The sequence below is a fragment of the Macaca thibetana genome, chromosome 11, assembly GCF_024542745.1.
Source record: "Macaca thibetana thibetana isolate TM-01 chromosome 11, ASM2454274v1, whole genome shotgun sequence".
Lineage (NCBI taxonomy): Eukaryota > Metazoa > Chordata > Mammalia > Primates > Cercopithecidae > Macaca > Macaca thibetana.
Window position 1 is genome coordinate 22,018,067 of NC_065588.1, and position 16,220 is coordinate 22,034,286.

At 38.4% G+C, this 16,220-nt stretch overlaps 3 protein-coding genes across 5 annotated transcripts in view; 1 reads left to right on the forward strand and 2 right to left on the reverse strand.

Moving 5' to 3' along the window:
• Positions 1 to 16,220, reverse strand: part of LDHB (lactate dehydrogenase B) — a 478,946-nt gene that overhangs the window by 199,276 nt on the left and 263,450 nt on the right. The window lies entirely within an intron of this gene.
• The window catches only part of CMAS (cytidine monophosphate N-acetylneuraminic acid synthetase), a 412,527-nt gene that overhangs the window by 185,112 nt on the left and 211,195 nt on the right, over positions 1 to 16,220 (forward strand). The window lies entirely within an intron of this gene.
• ABCC9 (ATP binding cassette subfamily C member 9) overlaps positions 1 to 16,220 on the reverse strand; it is a 140,792-nt gene that overhangs the window by 26,263 nt on the left and 98,309 nt on the right. For all 3 annotated transcript variants that reach the window (XM_050747609.1, XM_050747611.1, XM_050747610.1), the window contains 2 exons: positions 14,699 to 14,791; positions 5,965 to 6,067 (listed from right to left, as the gene is read on the reverse strand). In XM_050747609.1, the coding sequence (XP_050603566.1) occupies positions 5,965 to 6,067; positions 14,699 to 14,791 (196 nt within the window). The remainder of the gene's footprint in view (positions 1 to 5,964; positions 6,068 to 14,698; positions 14,792 to 16,220) is intronic.

The following is a 16,220-nucleotide window of genomic DNA, read 5'->3' on the forward strand; positions in this document are numbered from 1 at the left end:
GCCTCTTTTCAGATTTCTAGTGATTCAAAGACATCTATCTATATTTGGAATTATAATGAAAATTATAATTCTCTATAAAGCAGCCTTGTAAATAGTTAATAGCAACTGAAAAGTATGTGATCCCTCTCCTTCATATAGCACTCAGGAGCACATTATGGTACCACTGGGTATCTGCAAGAATATATTAGGACCTCCATATTACGAGATCACTGTATCCCTGTCTGTCGTTGAATTGTGAACACACAGAAAAGCAGTGTTATCTCACAAAATAGACTCTTGTGCAAGTTCACCCTAAAGACCATTTTGACTTTAGCCTGTTGACTCTAAAGTCTTTACTTTTGGCTTCTTGATGTGAATTTTCTTTTATCTTTTCACCACACAGCAAGACAAAGCCTTGGAAAGACAGCCTTTAGATAAAGTTACTCCATTTTTGCAACTGAAAACACCAATGCCAAAGAACTGGAATTGTTTAGTGCAAAGGGATGAAGAGAAAACACCGTGCTGAACGAAAGGACGCAAGCAGCATTCAGAGGTTAGGCTGTAGTGACACATTGCACTCAACCACGGCCGGCTTCACTTGGCACCCAGAGGAAAAACAGTCCCCTCTGCTGCCAAAGCAAGTCTGGTGGCCAGCCACAGTCTAGCCGCTTTCTACCAGCCAAATTATCTACCAGCCAAATTATTTTATTCTTTTAGTCTCTTGTCCTTTTATGATTTGAGTGTGTTATGGTCTTTATTTTTTTTTCCCAATTCAAAATGAATATGAAATGAATATGGTGGGCAAGGCTAGATCTTCCATAGGGAAAACTGTGTGCGCAAAGAGGATAAATCATGATTGTCTTAACTCTTACTTAACATGACTGGGAAAAGAAAAGAAAGCTCTATAGTATTAAAAAAAACATAAACAATTATTTTTAGATACATTCCATCAATATCTAGTTTATTGAAGTTTTTAGCATGAAGGGGTGTTGAATTTTATCGAAGGCCTTTTCTGCATCTATTGAGACAATCATGTGGTTTTAGTCATTGGTTCTCTTGACGTGATGGATTATGTTTATTGATTTGCATATGTTGAACCAGCCTTGCATCCCAGAGATGAAGCCGACTTGATCGTGGTGGATAAGCTTTTTGATGTGCTGCTGGATTCGGTTTGCCAGTGTTTTATGGAGGATTTTTGCAATGATGTTCATCAGGGATATTGGCCTGGAATTTTCCATTTTTGTCGTGTCTCTACCAGGTTTTGGTATCAGGATGATGCTGGCCTCATAACATGAGTTAGGGGGGAGTCCCTCTTTTTCTGTTGTTTGCAATAGTTTCAGAAGGAATGATACAAGCTCCTCTTTGTACCTCCAGTAGAATTCGACTGTGAATCTGTATGGTCCTGGGCTTTTTTTGGTTGGTAGGCTATTAATTATTGCCTCAATTTCAGAACTTTTTATTGGTCTATCCAGGGATTTGACTTCTTCCTGGTTTAGTCTTGGGAGGGTGTATGTGTCCAGAAATTTATTCATTTCTTCTAGATTTTCTAGTTTATTTGCGTAGAGGTGTTTATTGCATTTTCTGATGGTAGTTTGTATTTATGTGGGATTAGTGGTGATATCCCCTTTATCATTTTTTATTGTATCTATTTGATTCTTCTCTTTTTTCTTCTTTATTAGTCTGGTTAGCAGTCTATCTATTTTGTTGATCTTTTCAAAAAACCAGCTGCTGGATTCATTGATTTTTTTGAAGGGTTTTTCGTGTCTCTATCTCAACATATGAAAAAAAGCTCATCGGCCGGGCGCGGTGGCTCAAGCCTGTAATCCCAGCACTTTGGGAGGCCGAGACGGGCGGATCACAAGGTCAGGAGATCAAGACCATCCTGGCTAACACGGCGAAACCCCGTCTCTACTAAAAAAAAACACAAAAAATTAGCCGGGCGAGGTGGTGGCGCCTGTGGTCCCAGCTACTCGGGAGGCCGAGGCAGGAGAATGGCGGGAACCCGGGAGGCGGAGCTTGCAGTGAGCTGAGATCTGGCCACTGCACTCCAGCCTGGGCGACAGAGCGAGACTCCGTCTCAAAAAAAAAAAAAAAAAAAAAAAAAAAAAAAGCTCATCATCACTGGTCATTACAGAAATGCAAATCAAAACCACAATGAGATACCATCTTATGCCAGTTATAATGGCGATTGTTAAAAAGTCAGGAAACAACAGATGCTGGAGAGGATGTGGAGAAATAGGAACGCTTTTACACTGTTGGTGGGAGGGTAAATTAGTTCAACCATTGTGGAAGACAGTGTGGCCATTCCTCAAGGATCTGGAACCAGAAATACCATTTGACCCAGCAATCCCATTACTGGGTATATATCCAAAGGATTATAAATCATTCTACTATAAAGATACATGCACACATATGTTTATTGCAGCACTGTTCACAATAGCAGAGACTTGGAACCAATCCAAATGCCCATCAGTGATATACTGGATAAAGAAAATATGGCACATATACACTATGGAATACTATGCAACCATAAAAAAGGATGAGTTCGTGTCCTTTGTAGGGACATGGATGAAGCTGGAAACCATCATTCTCAGCAAACTAACACAGGAACAGAAAACCAAACACTACATGTTCTCACTCATAAGTGAGAGTTGGACAATGAGAACACATGGACACAGGGAGGGGAACATCATACACTGGGGTCTGTCAGGGTGTTGGGGGCTAGGGGAGTGATAGCATTAGGAGAAATGCCTAATGTGGATCACAGGTTGATGAGTGCAGCAAACCACCACGGCATGTGTATACCTATGTAACAAATGCACAGGTTCTGCGTATGTATCCCAGAACTTAAAGTATAATTAAAAAATACATATATATATAAGCAAAAATTGGATGAGGTTCAGGGAACTTCCCGAATTCAACAAAAGGTGTTTCTACTCTGGTTTCTCTCTCTTCTTTCTTGAGGTTTTCTGTCAACAGCAGTGACATGGCTTTGGAAAGTTAAAACTGGGCATGAAGAGGAAGGGAGGGGAAACATAGCCACAGAAAGCAATGATATCATGTTTTCTCCCGTTTCCATTATGGCTCTGAGTCCATGAATTAGAGTTGGTGAAATCTGTGTGAAGAAATCCTGCTTGCCTCTTCTAATTTATGCCCAGTGAAGTGACCTTCTTTGTACCATTTTGGTTGCGTTCCTGCTCTGGGAACTCTAAGAATGTTTGCTAGAAGCAGATATTTATGTGAACTTACTGAGTAATATGACAAAGAGGGGGTTGTGTCCATACCACAGATAAGATCAATGCAGATGTACTGGGCCAAATAGAAATTTTTATTACTTTTTTTAAAAAGTGACTTATGAGGCAGAATATATCCAGCTGTGGGGTGTAGAGAACAGTTCACACCCTAGTCTCCGAGGTCCTATATCTCAACTTCATTTTTCTCACACAAGATCCAGTTATTCCAAACTAAAATTCTGTCTCCAGTGATGTGGATATGCCCACAGAAACACAGTAGTAATGAGGTCATTTATATGTGCACAGTTGAGAGAAAAGGTTATTTCCCAGGAGAAGTCATCTACCTTATTTAACACTCCTACTGTGGCATATGTTCTTGGATTATAGTATTTACATTTAAATACACCTGGTTCCAATGAAAACTCTCAGTTCACTCAGAAGAGCAGAGCGACAGTGAATCTGACTAGTCTCACAGTGGATCTCTGAGATTGTCTAGAGGAGTGTGGATGTGTGTGTGTACAAGTGTTTATCCACATAAAGTTACTGACATATAAATACAATGGATGGAGGCAAATCATACCCAAAGGACCTTGAACCTTGACTTCTGTCAGCAGATATGCCTGGAACTTTGCAATAAATCAACAAATGTTTCTTGCCAAAATATATCTTTGCCCACCAGAAATGAAAATAAAATACTCCTTATTCTTTTGTATTAATTTTTAAGGGAGAGTTCTAGTAATAAGACTAGATGGCAAATCTTGGAAGGATTCTAATACACATAAAGCAAACAGTAACAAACGTATTACAAAGTAACCAAATGAATGGCCTGTTCTGCCCTTCCTGCTTCAAGTGTCAGTATTTTGGTTTTTGCAGGTGGAATTCAAGATATAGATTCTATTATATTTAGGCAGGTTCAACTGCTTTTTCACGTGGGGGTTAAAGTATTGGGTTATGAATCAAACTAAACAAAACCATTCTGAGTTTGGCTGCTGTTCTTTTCTAATTTTTCCTGACCTTCCCTTTCTTGGCAGTGTTAAGGCTCTAATATCTTGTCTTCTGGCTATGAGAACAGAGCATATGGTTTGCTTGAAGATTCTTGTTCAACACTTATCCATTAACCTGACAGCAGGAAGTGCTAAAGAGTAGAAACAGGAGTCGGTCAGACTCTCACCTCAAGTCCAAGGCAAATATGCTTGCCCCTAAAAGACATACTTGATCTTCAAGTTCAGGAAAACCAGATACAAAGCTAACTGCTAACATTTCTCCCTTATGATTTCAGGATATTCTTTCAGTAAGCTATTTCATCAGTAATTATATTTTTCATATATGATTTTTTTCCCGTATAGAACAACAGAAATTACACACACAGACACTCACATATCAAAACAAGGAATTAAAAAAAGGAATTATGGAATTATGGTTTGGATAGGGTTTGGGAATAATGTTTTGGTTTTGTGATAAATCCTAAGTAACACTTCACTTGCCTTTATTTATCTATATGTAATTCCCAAGAAACTCTGCCCCGCCTTCTTCCAACGGTCACAGCTACCTTGAGGGAATTTATCAGCAAACAATACTTCTATCAAAACTTTGTGAAAAATAACTATGTGGTGCTGTTGAATAATTTCTACATAATGACTAATATAGTTGTAGATAATCTCTATAAACCAGTGAGAAATCATGATAACAAAAGCTCACAAGGATGTCTAAGATTCTAGGTTAATCTGTATCCATCAATCAACTACTCAGATTTTAACTTGGGCTCCTTCATTTCTACCCTATTAAATTCCCTTTACCATCTTCCTTCTATTTTCTGTTGTGTTTTGAAAGAAAACCTATATATTACTGAAACGCAATTAGTGGAAATAAGATTCTCCCTATAGTACAGATAAACATGCTTTTTCTTTTCAAAACTGGCAAATACCTATTAAAAAAAATTACACTCAACTCACCATTACCACCAAAGTAGCTTATCCATGTTCCGGACTGTACGGACTACAAACTATATTCCTTGCCTTCTGGAATGTCTTTCTCATCTCTCCTACTTGATACTGCAGCTCACTGGCTTATGAACCCCCTACCAGGGCAGGTACCAGTCATTATTCATTCATGCATGCATTCAAAAGACATTTCTTGAATGCATTTGCCAATTAGTGTAGTAGGGGATTTATGTTACTTTTAATCCAATGCCCATACAAGGTACACATTCTTACTTTACAGATGAGGAACTGGGACTAAAATTAACTTGCTAGACCAAGTCTGTGTGATGCCAAAGCTTGTGCTTGTTCTTTTACATTATTCAAGACAGAAGGCAACAAATGATTAACTGTAGTTTTCTACATTTTGTACTAACATGACCCTCCACTGGCTTAAAACGTAGAAAGTTGCCATCCTTCCAGGCAGGACCAACTCGGTAAAGGAAATGAGTACATCTGTTCACTTGCCAAATGTACTCTTTTGGAAAAAAAAAATGAAGTTATACAAATATTTGCCATTCCATTAACTTATGTGATCTAGAGACTAATGAACACAAAATGAAATTTTGCTTTTTGAGCTATTTGTCTTGTCATTAGCTAAAACATTATGACAAACTTCATCTGTAACATAAACAAACCTGAGCTATTTTAAAGTTCAGAAAATGTGAAGCTAGTGCTGAATCTCAGTGGAAGGCTAATTTTTACAACTGTCTGCCTCTTTGCAGCAGGCGTCTTCTCTATTTGGTTTCCATTTCGAAATCATGAAATGAACGTACCGTCCTGACCTCCAGCCATCTGTTGGCAGCTGAGAGGAATAAGTAGGCAATGTTGTTTGTATCCGTCAGTTCCAGCATACGTTGTTTAAATCTGGTTTCATGCCTGCAGAAAACAAAAATACAGTGTTAGCCACACAACAGGAGAGGTCATAAAAACAGTCACACTTACTACTACACTATTTACTCAACATAGTGACAAACTGATGGCATGGAATGATCAGTAAATAGATTTCTACTTTAAAATAAAGACCAGCTGCTACTGTTCTTTGCATTCTTAGTAGAGATGGTGTGGTCAAGTGTTTATTTCCTTTCTTATACCCTTACTAGGAAAAAGAGTCCTTCTAACAACAACATTGTATTAAAGATCAGTTCATAAATTTTCACATAATCAATGTAGCCATGAGAAGAAGGCATAGCCTACTACATTAAAAGGGCCTTACAAAAACCAAGATAAATTGTGTAGAAATGCAACTCTACCAACATTTTGTGGCATTTATTTTACTTTTCCAAACAACACAGTTAGAGTGGGTGGGAGGTGCTGGATCAGAACCAGGGAAGACAGAATACTATACATTTGCAATTGGCAAAAATATACTTTTAAAATTATCTTTTTTCCTAATATTTCTGCGAACCAAAGAAAAAAAAACCGCAACAAGTAGAGGATGGGAGACACTAGAGATGATGGCAAATGTTCTACACCCCCAAATTCTAAAGTATTTGTAAGGATGGTCATTGCATAAAAGGAATTTGGTCTGTGTACTTTCAGGGTTCTATGATATATATTGTTTGAATATTGATCTTCAACAAATTAAGTTAATTCTTGGTGCTCAATAAAATCACACCAAGTTCTGTGTAACCTATTTTATAAATGAAACGGTTACTAAAAGCCCTATCCATTTAAACATCTGAGCCAACATCTCAAAGAAATTCATGCTACATGGTAGAAAAAAATCTTCTCTAAATCACAACAGTAGTCTCTTTTTATTTCTCAATTATTTTCCCTGAATAACAGAAACATTGGAAGGTTGGATAATATAATAAAAATAACTGGTTTGAAGCTGGGGAAAATACCAAATCAAAATGTGATTTATTCACTCTCTGCAGTCACGGCTTGTCTTATAGAGACCTCCCATCTATGGGTTATGTTTGCAAGAAATAACCAAACTTCATTTGACAGAATGGCAGTGATTCCTTCTTGATAAAAGACTTCCCCCACTCACCTCCCCAATTTTTAAGTAAAATTGTAAAAATTTATAACAAATCATCACATGTCAAAGAATGAAGAAATCCTGGGTGGAGTGTCCATTTGGCCCACTGAAGTAATCCATACAGGCCTATATAAAGCAGACGCTTGATATCTATCCAGTCAATCTGATCATTCCAATATGTCAAAAAAGACAGATAATTCAGTCGGACAGTAAGCTCTAATCTACAATAATCAGAGAACTCAGCAATCACAGCCACATAATTACCTCACTTTGAGTTGAGTATCCGTGACCCAAATGCCATGCTGCCATGCACAGGAGGACCTGGCCTGAATGGCTACTCTGCTGTGGGACTAAGCAGTCCAACCTTACCCTCCAGCTGACCCTTTTAGCGATGAATATAGAGAATAACTAAATGGTGAGGGGGGCGTTCAAAGGGTTATAGGATTTACTGAGACAATGAACATGAACCATAAAGATTATCTATCTATCTATCTATCTATCTATCTATCTATCTATCTATCTATCCTCTCTCTCTATACACACACGTAAGGCTTATTTTTTTCCCTTATTATTATTATTATTATTTTGAGACAGTCTCTGTCACCCAGGGTGGAGTGCAGTGGCGAGATCTCAGCTCACTGCAACCTCTGCCTCCCAGGTTCAAGCGATTCTCCTGCTTCAGCCTCCTGAGTAGCTGGGACCACAGGCACGTGCCACCATACCCAGGTAATTTTTGTATTTTTAGTAGAGACAGGGTTTCACCATGTTGGCCAGGATGGTCTCGAACTCCTGACCTCAGGTGATCCACCCATCTTGGCTCATTATTTTTTGTACTTGCTAGGTACACGTTTGGTAGATTTTCATCCATTCATTCAGGAGCATTTAGCAATCATCCACTCTAAGCAAGACATTATGCTAGACACTGAGGACATAAGAACAAAACATGACCTACTCCCTTGAAGGGTCAACTGTCTAGTGAAGGGAGGAAACACAGCATTAACAAGTAAAAATGGTGCAACACACTATCTAGCTATAAGGAGCTTATGCACAAAATGCTACATGAACATAAAGGAAGGGCATGATTTGCACCAATCAGAGGATCGGCACAGTAGGAAATGGAGTGAAGGGTGGAGAGAGAGGAAGCGTTAAGCAACGTGTCACAAAAGACAAGGAAGATAGTCTGAGTGAGGTTTTAAAGGGATAAGCGGAATGTTTTTGGTGAACAAGGCATTCTAAGTGGCAGGAACAATATGAGCAAAGGCACAGAAATGAGAAAGCGCCACATGTTCCGGGGCTTGAGACAGGTTCTTCTCCCTAGAGGACTGTGTGATGGAGAGATTGGAGTTGAGGCCAGGTGGACCAAAGCCAGTGGAAGACATTTGAGATGAATCTCAAACCCTTGATTCTGACAAAGTGCTTTATCTGGAACACTTTTGACTCTTCCTCTAGTTTTGGGATATTGTTTCAGATCCACTCTTAAAGAGTTTGTAAATGCAGTTGGCAATAGTCTGAGGCAGCAGTGAGAGGGGAGGGGTGAAAATGCAGTGAACATTCTTTCTGTGTGTTTCTATTTGGCAAGAAACCTTCTGTTTTCCTAATGGAAACTTTGACACACTCAGCCTGTATCTTTTCATCCATATCCAGCTCATCTTCTGAACATTCTTAGACCTTTATTCTGTCAGACAAGAAAAAAATAGGAAAGGTCACTAAAATCTCAGTCTAATTTAACTGTGATGCTTTCGTGGTAAACTACTTGAGGGAGTTCATTGCTTCATGTGAGTACACCACGAACCCTCAATGCAGGGGAGGAAAAGCAGCCTCATCAGTAAATACTAACTTTCCAAAGAGCTCAAGACTCTGGGGACTCCAGATAGTTTGAAAGAAAGGAACAGATGGATGGAAAAAGACACGTTTGATTCCTGACCACAAGTACCAAATGTAAGGATTCTAGAATTTTATCCATGGCAGCAGGGCCATCCCCACATTTTCAAGACTTCTTTGGGTTTAAAAATGCTGATATTTATGATAGTTAATAAAAATGCTTTACGTCCCTAATCATGAGGGGAACGCAAAGTAAAACCACAATGAGACACCGCCTTACCCCTGCAAGAATGGCCACAGTTAAAAAAAAAAATAGATATTGATGTGGTGAAAAGGGAACATGCTTACACTGCTAGTGACACGTAAACCAGTGCAACCACCATGGAAGACAGTATGGAGATTCCCTAAAAAACTGAAAGTAGAATTGCTATTTGATCCAGCAATCCCACTACTTGGTATCTACCCAGAGGAAAAGAAGTCATTATATGAAAAAGACAGTTGCACACACATGTTTATAGCAGCAGAATTTGCAACTGCAAAAATATGGAACCAGCCTAAATGCCCATTACCCAGTGAGTGGATAAAGAAAATGTGGTATATATATGTCATGGAATATTACTCAGCCATAACAAGGAATGAAATAATGGCATTCTCAGCAACCTGGATGGAGTTGGAGACCATTACTCTAAGAGGAGTAGCTCAGGAATGGAAAACCAAATATCCTATGTTCTCACTTATAAGTGGCAGCTAAGCTATGAGGATGCAAAGGCATAAGAATGATATGATGGGCTTTGAGGACTTGGGGTGAAGGATGGCAGAGGGGTGAGGGATAAAAGACTACACATTGGATACAATGTACACTGTTTGGGTAACGGGTGTACCAAAATCTCAGAAATTATCACTAAAGAACTTACCCATGTAACAAAAAATTACCTGTTCCCCAAAAACCTATTGAAATAAAATAAAACCTTAAAAAATGAACTCTGGAAGATCTAAACCTGGATTAGTATTAGGCAGGTACCTCCAGATAGAAGTTGAGTTGTCTTCTGTTTCTTCCAACTATAATTCAAACATTGAAATTTAACATAATATTTTGTTCTACTTACAGTTACCTGGAAGTTTTCCTAATGTAAAATTAAGGACAGTAATGCTAAATTATGCTCATGTGTCTAGGGAAGAAGGTAAATGAAAAATCTGAATCTTGACGCTTGGTCATTTTCCTCTTTCATTCTAAATCTTCCTCATTCCCTTCACGATGCTCTGCCTTGTTCTCGTCCCCATCCCTCTCAGAAGATGACCTCCCCTATCCTTCAAAGAGAAAACAGAGGCTGTTAGATGTTGAACTCATCAACTTCCTGTTTTTTACCTGTCAGTTTTCCTGAATCTGTTCAGATCCTTTTCTTACATTCGTAAAGGAGCTATATACCAAATACTCTTCAAGCTGAACTGGTCTTCACACTTGGACACTTAACATGTTCCTGCTAATCTGTTGTAATAATCTTCTCCATTAACTGCCCCATCCTGCCTATATCTTCACTTCTTCCCTTCAGTCTTTGAAAATGTCTAGTTCATTACTCTCTTAAAAATGAAAAGACAATAGTAAAAAAGCTCCATCTTTTAGTGAGCTCTCCTAAACTCCTTCCCACCTCAGTAAAACTCTTTGAAAGAGTAGTTTTTCCTTGCCATGTCCATGTTCTGATTTCCAATTAATTTTTTAACCCTCTGAATTTTGCCTTCAATCCTCTCCACTTTATCTTTACTTTTCTTACTAAGGTTCCCAATACCTTCATGGCTGCCATATCAAATGGACACTTTTAATTCTTTTTATTCTTCTTTTATGTTGTTATTATTATTGACCATTCAATTTCTTTTTAAAATGCTCACGTGATTAACTCCAATGACACCACTATCCTGATTTTTTGCCTACTACTTAGATGGCTTATTTTCTCAACTGGTCTGAATTTCTCCCCCTTAGTAGGAAGATGGGCTCTACCCTACTAAGTATTAACATTTGTCATTGTACTTATATGTCATTGAGGTATTGGAAGGAAGCAGACAAGGCTGAATTAAGGTGCATTACAGTGGTGTTACCTAGGGTAATATGCATCAAACATAGGTAGAGCAGTCCCTTAGGCTTTCCAGACCTGTCCTTGACCTAGGTAGAGCTGCTACAGGTAAAGGTTTGCTTACGAGAAGGTGTCATTTGGATAAAGGGCTATCAAAAATTTCAGCTGACCACTTAAGAGCTTTTAATGGCCTCTAGGGAGGCAAAGTGCTTGGGTACTGGCCTCTCCTATCTGGATATAGATACATCCAGAGAAATAAAAGAGGGGCTGAAAATGATGTATATATATGACAATATACATATAGCATATGTAACATTTTATACACACACACACACACACACAAACACACAGTGCACACATGAAGAGAGGGCCCAGTGAATTGATCTTTCCCACCATTAACTTCTCACTTATAGGATAGTTGATCTATCAGGGACCAACTTGCTAAAACAGTAGTCACAACATCAAGGTTGCCAAGATGTGAATCCTCTTTCCGTAAAGAAGGCGCTGGTTTGGATTTGATGGCCTCAGGCTGGCCTGTGTTGGGGTTGGCCAGGAGCAGGAGGAGCTCAACAGGATATTTATTTGAAGGACTGAGACCACGACAAGGGGCAACATCAACCCTTCCCTTTTACTGAGGAAGCTGACTGGGAACAGAATTCAAACAGTCTGTCCAAATTAGGAGGGCTGGAAGCAGACAGATGTTGAAGTAAAGAGTCATGGAGATATTAGCAGAAAGTAGTAGGTTGAGCAACGAAGTGTCCTTTAATTTATTCACAGAACATTTGGACACCTACTATGTGACTGACTCTGTTAATATTCTAAAGATTAAGGCAAAGGACACATTACCAGCTCTTAAGTAGCTCCCAATCTTGTAGAGGAATGCAAATACGCAAACAGTTGATTATGGTGCAGCATGCTAAGTTTAGGATGCAACTTAACATAGAGACCTAAGAAGGACACGAACTCTACATTCTAACATGCAGAGAAGGCTTCCCACAGTAGATGACAATCATGGACTGATATTTCAGCAGTGAGATAAGCACTGGTTAGCCAAATATAAAAGGATATTGGGAGATACAAGTAACATAACCTATCTTCCTCTTAACCTAAGAGGACCAGCTTTGTTTAATGAGGCAGCAATTGGCAGATCCTATTTTCCACAGGATCTTTTTTATCTACTTGTTCTTTAAGTGCTGGTAGTCTGAAATTTTTGTGCAAGCTCCTCTTTTCTTAATCTACACCCTCTCCCTCGGCAATCAAATCCATGGTCAGAACTTTAACTATTATCCATAAAAGAATGATACTCAAACCTGTTATCTTCTGCCTTTAGATATATCTTAGACACCAGACCTGTATACCAAAATGACCATAAAAAATATCCAGCTGGATATCTCATTGCTACCTACACCTGTTCATAACCAGACTCATGAACTCCTTCTCCAATCCTCCACATCATCTTCAATTTCCTAACCTGGAAAACTACCTACTCATTGGAATCAGAAACTTAGAAGGAATCATCTTCAACTTCTCCCTCAACCTTATTCTTCACATTCAATTTACCCCTAAATCTCATTGGTCCCACTTCCTAAATATTCCTTAAATCTGTGCTTTCTCTCCCAGTCCTTAGTTCCTTAGCCTGCCTTTGTAATCTCTCATGTGGACCATTGCAACAGCCTCCTGGAGTCTCTTTGCCTTGGGCGTTAACCATCCCCAGTTCATAATAGTATCCCAGAGTTATTGTGATGAACACAACTCTGATCATACCACTTTCCTGTTCAAGATTCTTCAGTGACTACCTCACATTGAAAGAATCCAGTCTAAGTTATTTAAAGGTACTTATCAAAGCCCTTTATGTACTGGCCTCTACTATGGTTTCAAGCCTTATCCTCATAGCCACCTTCTCTGTACTTAATCTATGTTCCAACAACACTGGACTCTTTTGATTTCCGTATAAAATAGAAATCTTTATGTTTTCACACATCTGTTACATCGTCTTTGAATATTCTATCTCCTGTATCTGCCAGGTCAATTATTCATCATTCAAAGATTTGTGGTTCAATAATTATCTCTCCATTCCTTCTAGACAGAGTGCTACCCTACTCTCTGACAGAGTTGTTTCTTGTGATATTAGACTATGTATAATGCTGTGTTGCTATTTTTTTCTTAAACTGTCTCTCCTACTAGGCTGTGAGCTCCTTAACACAGCCCATGCTAGCTACTTAGTCAATATATATTTATTGAGCACTTACTTAGCCCCAGGCACTTTTCCCAGCTAATGATGCTACAACAGCAAAACAAACAAACAAAAAACAAACAAAAAAAAAATAAAAAAGAAAGAAAGAAAAAGCAGGGAGGATCTGATAGGGCTTACATTCCACTTGGAAAGGACAGATAACTTGTAAACAAATTAAAAAGATGATTTAAAATACTCAGATAAATATCACAAAGGAAATAAAAAGGATAACATGGCAGGTGTATGTTGAGAGGATGTGGGGAAGGAGGGCAACAGTGCCACTTTTTGCTGGTTGGCAATGAAAGGCCGTGTCTTTTTAGTCTTTATATGTTGACAGCAAGAATAGTACCTGGCATATGTTCAGTACTCAGATATTTCTCAAATAAATTGAATTGAAAGGACTTATTTGGTGCAAAAAGTAATCTTTAGTATAGTGTACTTATTAATACCACTGATCATTGCTGGTTATTAGAATATAAACTTCATGTTATTATCTACATTCAATGCCAATAAATAATTTTGACATCTCCAATAAAAGGGATTGCACATTATGATGAAAAAACATACCAGTGCAGAAAGAGTGAATGCTTCATGATGCCACCTACATAGATTAGGTACATATGCTGTGGAACATAATGTTGTGGATAGTTGTCTCTTTATATTCTACTCTGTGACCCAATTCTATATTTAAAAATAAATTTCTTAGGTTAGAAAAATCTCTGGTTAAAATTTACATATACTTGCAATTAGGATTTCAGGAAGATATAACACTAAAATATCAATTTTCTAGATTAAACGAAATATTCAGTCATACCACCTCCTTGCTAATCTGACTTGAACAGGAAAATTGGGATAGGTAATTTTTTGAAAGTAAACACTCTTGATCAAAAGTTTAGGTTATTACTCTGTTTACAAACCTTGAATAAAAAGGATTAAATTCTAAAACAACTTTGGTGTAATAGTATTCCTTTTGTGAGAATTATTATTACTATTATTATTTATACATTTATTTTAACTTGTTTATTGGATGCTTCTTCAATAGTCAATGTGGTTAATGCTTTGCAGGGATAATATCAATTAGTCCAATGACCATAAGAAGTGAAACTGACTTTCTCCATTTAATAGATGAGGAAACCAAGGTTAGGGAATTCAGATGCCTCATCCTAGTCACACAGCTAGTATTTTTCCAATCTGTTGCTTCATCTTTTATTATAGTTAGCATTCTGGAGAAGTAAACTCTAACTCTGATCATTGACATCACATTTTTCTTATTCCTGGTTTAGTATACTGTCAGGCACACAATGGGGAGATCAAACAAAATGAAAGCAATGATCAGTTACTTGTAGAAAAATATTTGTTGATGATGTAATTGCCTAGTCAGCTAATATAAAAATGTGTTTACTCACCTAAAGGCCCGAATGGTGGTGAGTCCTTCTGCTGTTTCTGAGAAGTGACAGAGCAGGGGGAGCTGGGTACTATCATCAAGTTCCTGGAGGTCCCTAGTAGAGACAGGGGCAAAAATAAACTTCATGTGCATCCAGACTCAAAAACTGCCATGTTTATTATTTAAGAGAAGGTTATTTTGTCACTGTATTTGTTTTCATCATTGAAATTATTTTCCCCTAGCCCTCAATTAACAAAAACTTCAACAGCTTACAATCTAAAGAGGAAGAGAAAGATGGGTATAGAATGAATACAGGTAGAGACTGAACATAATGTGTTGTACAAAACTATCAGCTCTGCGTAACAGCCAAAGTAAACTGCTACAGGACTTAGTGGAATGAGTACTTAATTCATACCTAGGACACCAGTGGGATTTTCCTTAAGTGGGTAGAATTTACACCAGACCTTAAGCTTGATGAGGGCTTCAACAAAATAGACAAGAAGAAAAATAACAAGAACAAGCACTGGTGTCTGAAGAATCTTGCAAGTTCAATCTCTCTGGTGCCCAGAGTCCTTTAGGGCTGTTGTAGTGGGAAGAGGCTATGTAAAGGATACAGTCTTGTAAGGGTGACACTGGATGGTAGAAATATCCTTAATGGGCTGAAAAAAATCACTGAAGACTAGAAATAAGGTAATCTGGCCAGGCGCGGTGGCTCACACCTGTAATCCCAGCACTTAGAGAGGCTGAGGCAGGTGGATCACTTGAGGCCAGGAGTTTGAGACCAGCCTGGCCAACATGGCACAACCTGTCTCTACCAAAAAATTAGCCAGGCATGGTGGTGCACACCGGTAATCCCATTACTCAGGAGGCTGAGGCAGGAGAATCACTTGAACCCAGGAGGCAGAGGTTGAAGTGAGCCAAGATCACTCCACTGCACACCAGCCTGGGTGACAAAGCATGGCGCTGTCTCAAAAAAAAGAAAGAAGGTAATTGGAACTGTCCTTTAATCCTTTAATCAACATAACTTGGGAGACAATGTACAGGATGAAAGAGAATGGGTGAATGAGGAGGATCAGTTAATATAGTCCATACAAGAGTATTTTTTAAAAAGTTCAGTGTTAGTATGATGCTGGTCAAGTTTAAAATAAGAAGTAGGGGAATGTGAGACAGTCAGAAGAAGCCCTATTTGCTGTAATGATCGATTAGTTTTCACAGGGTAAACAAGAGTCACATATAGCTTGGCTATTTGTAGTTTAGCAGACTTGAAAAATGACAGTGCTGTTTCCCAGAGTGGTGGTCAAGGGCACAGAAAGAAGACATTTGGAGAGAAAAGATAATGAGTTTAGTTTTGCACACAGTGAGTTTGAATCCTTGCCTTCATGGAACTTCCATTCACAGTTTCTCTAAGGAACCACAGGCACATAAAACACAGACATACACTGAATGAATGGAAATGCCTAAATCTGACCCTTTTGATAGAGATATATTCATGACAAGTTTTCTTTAAACCATATGAGCTAGAATTTACAGAAGATAGGCTAACA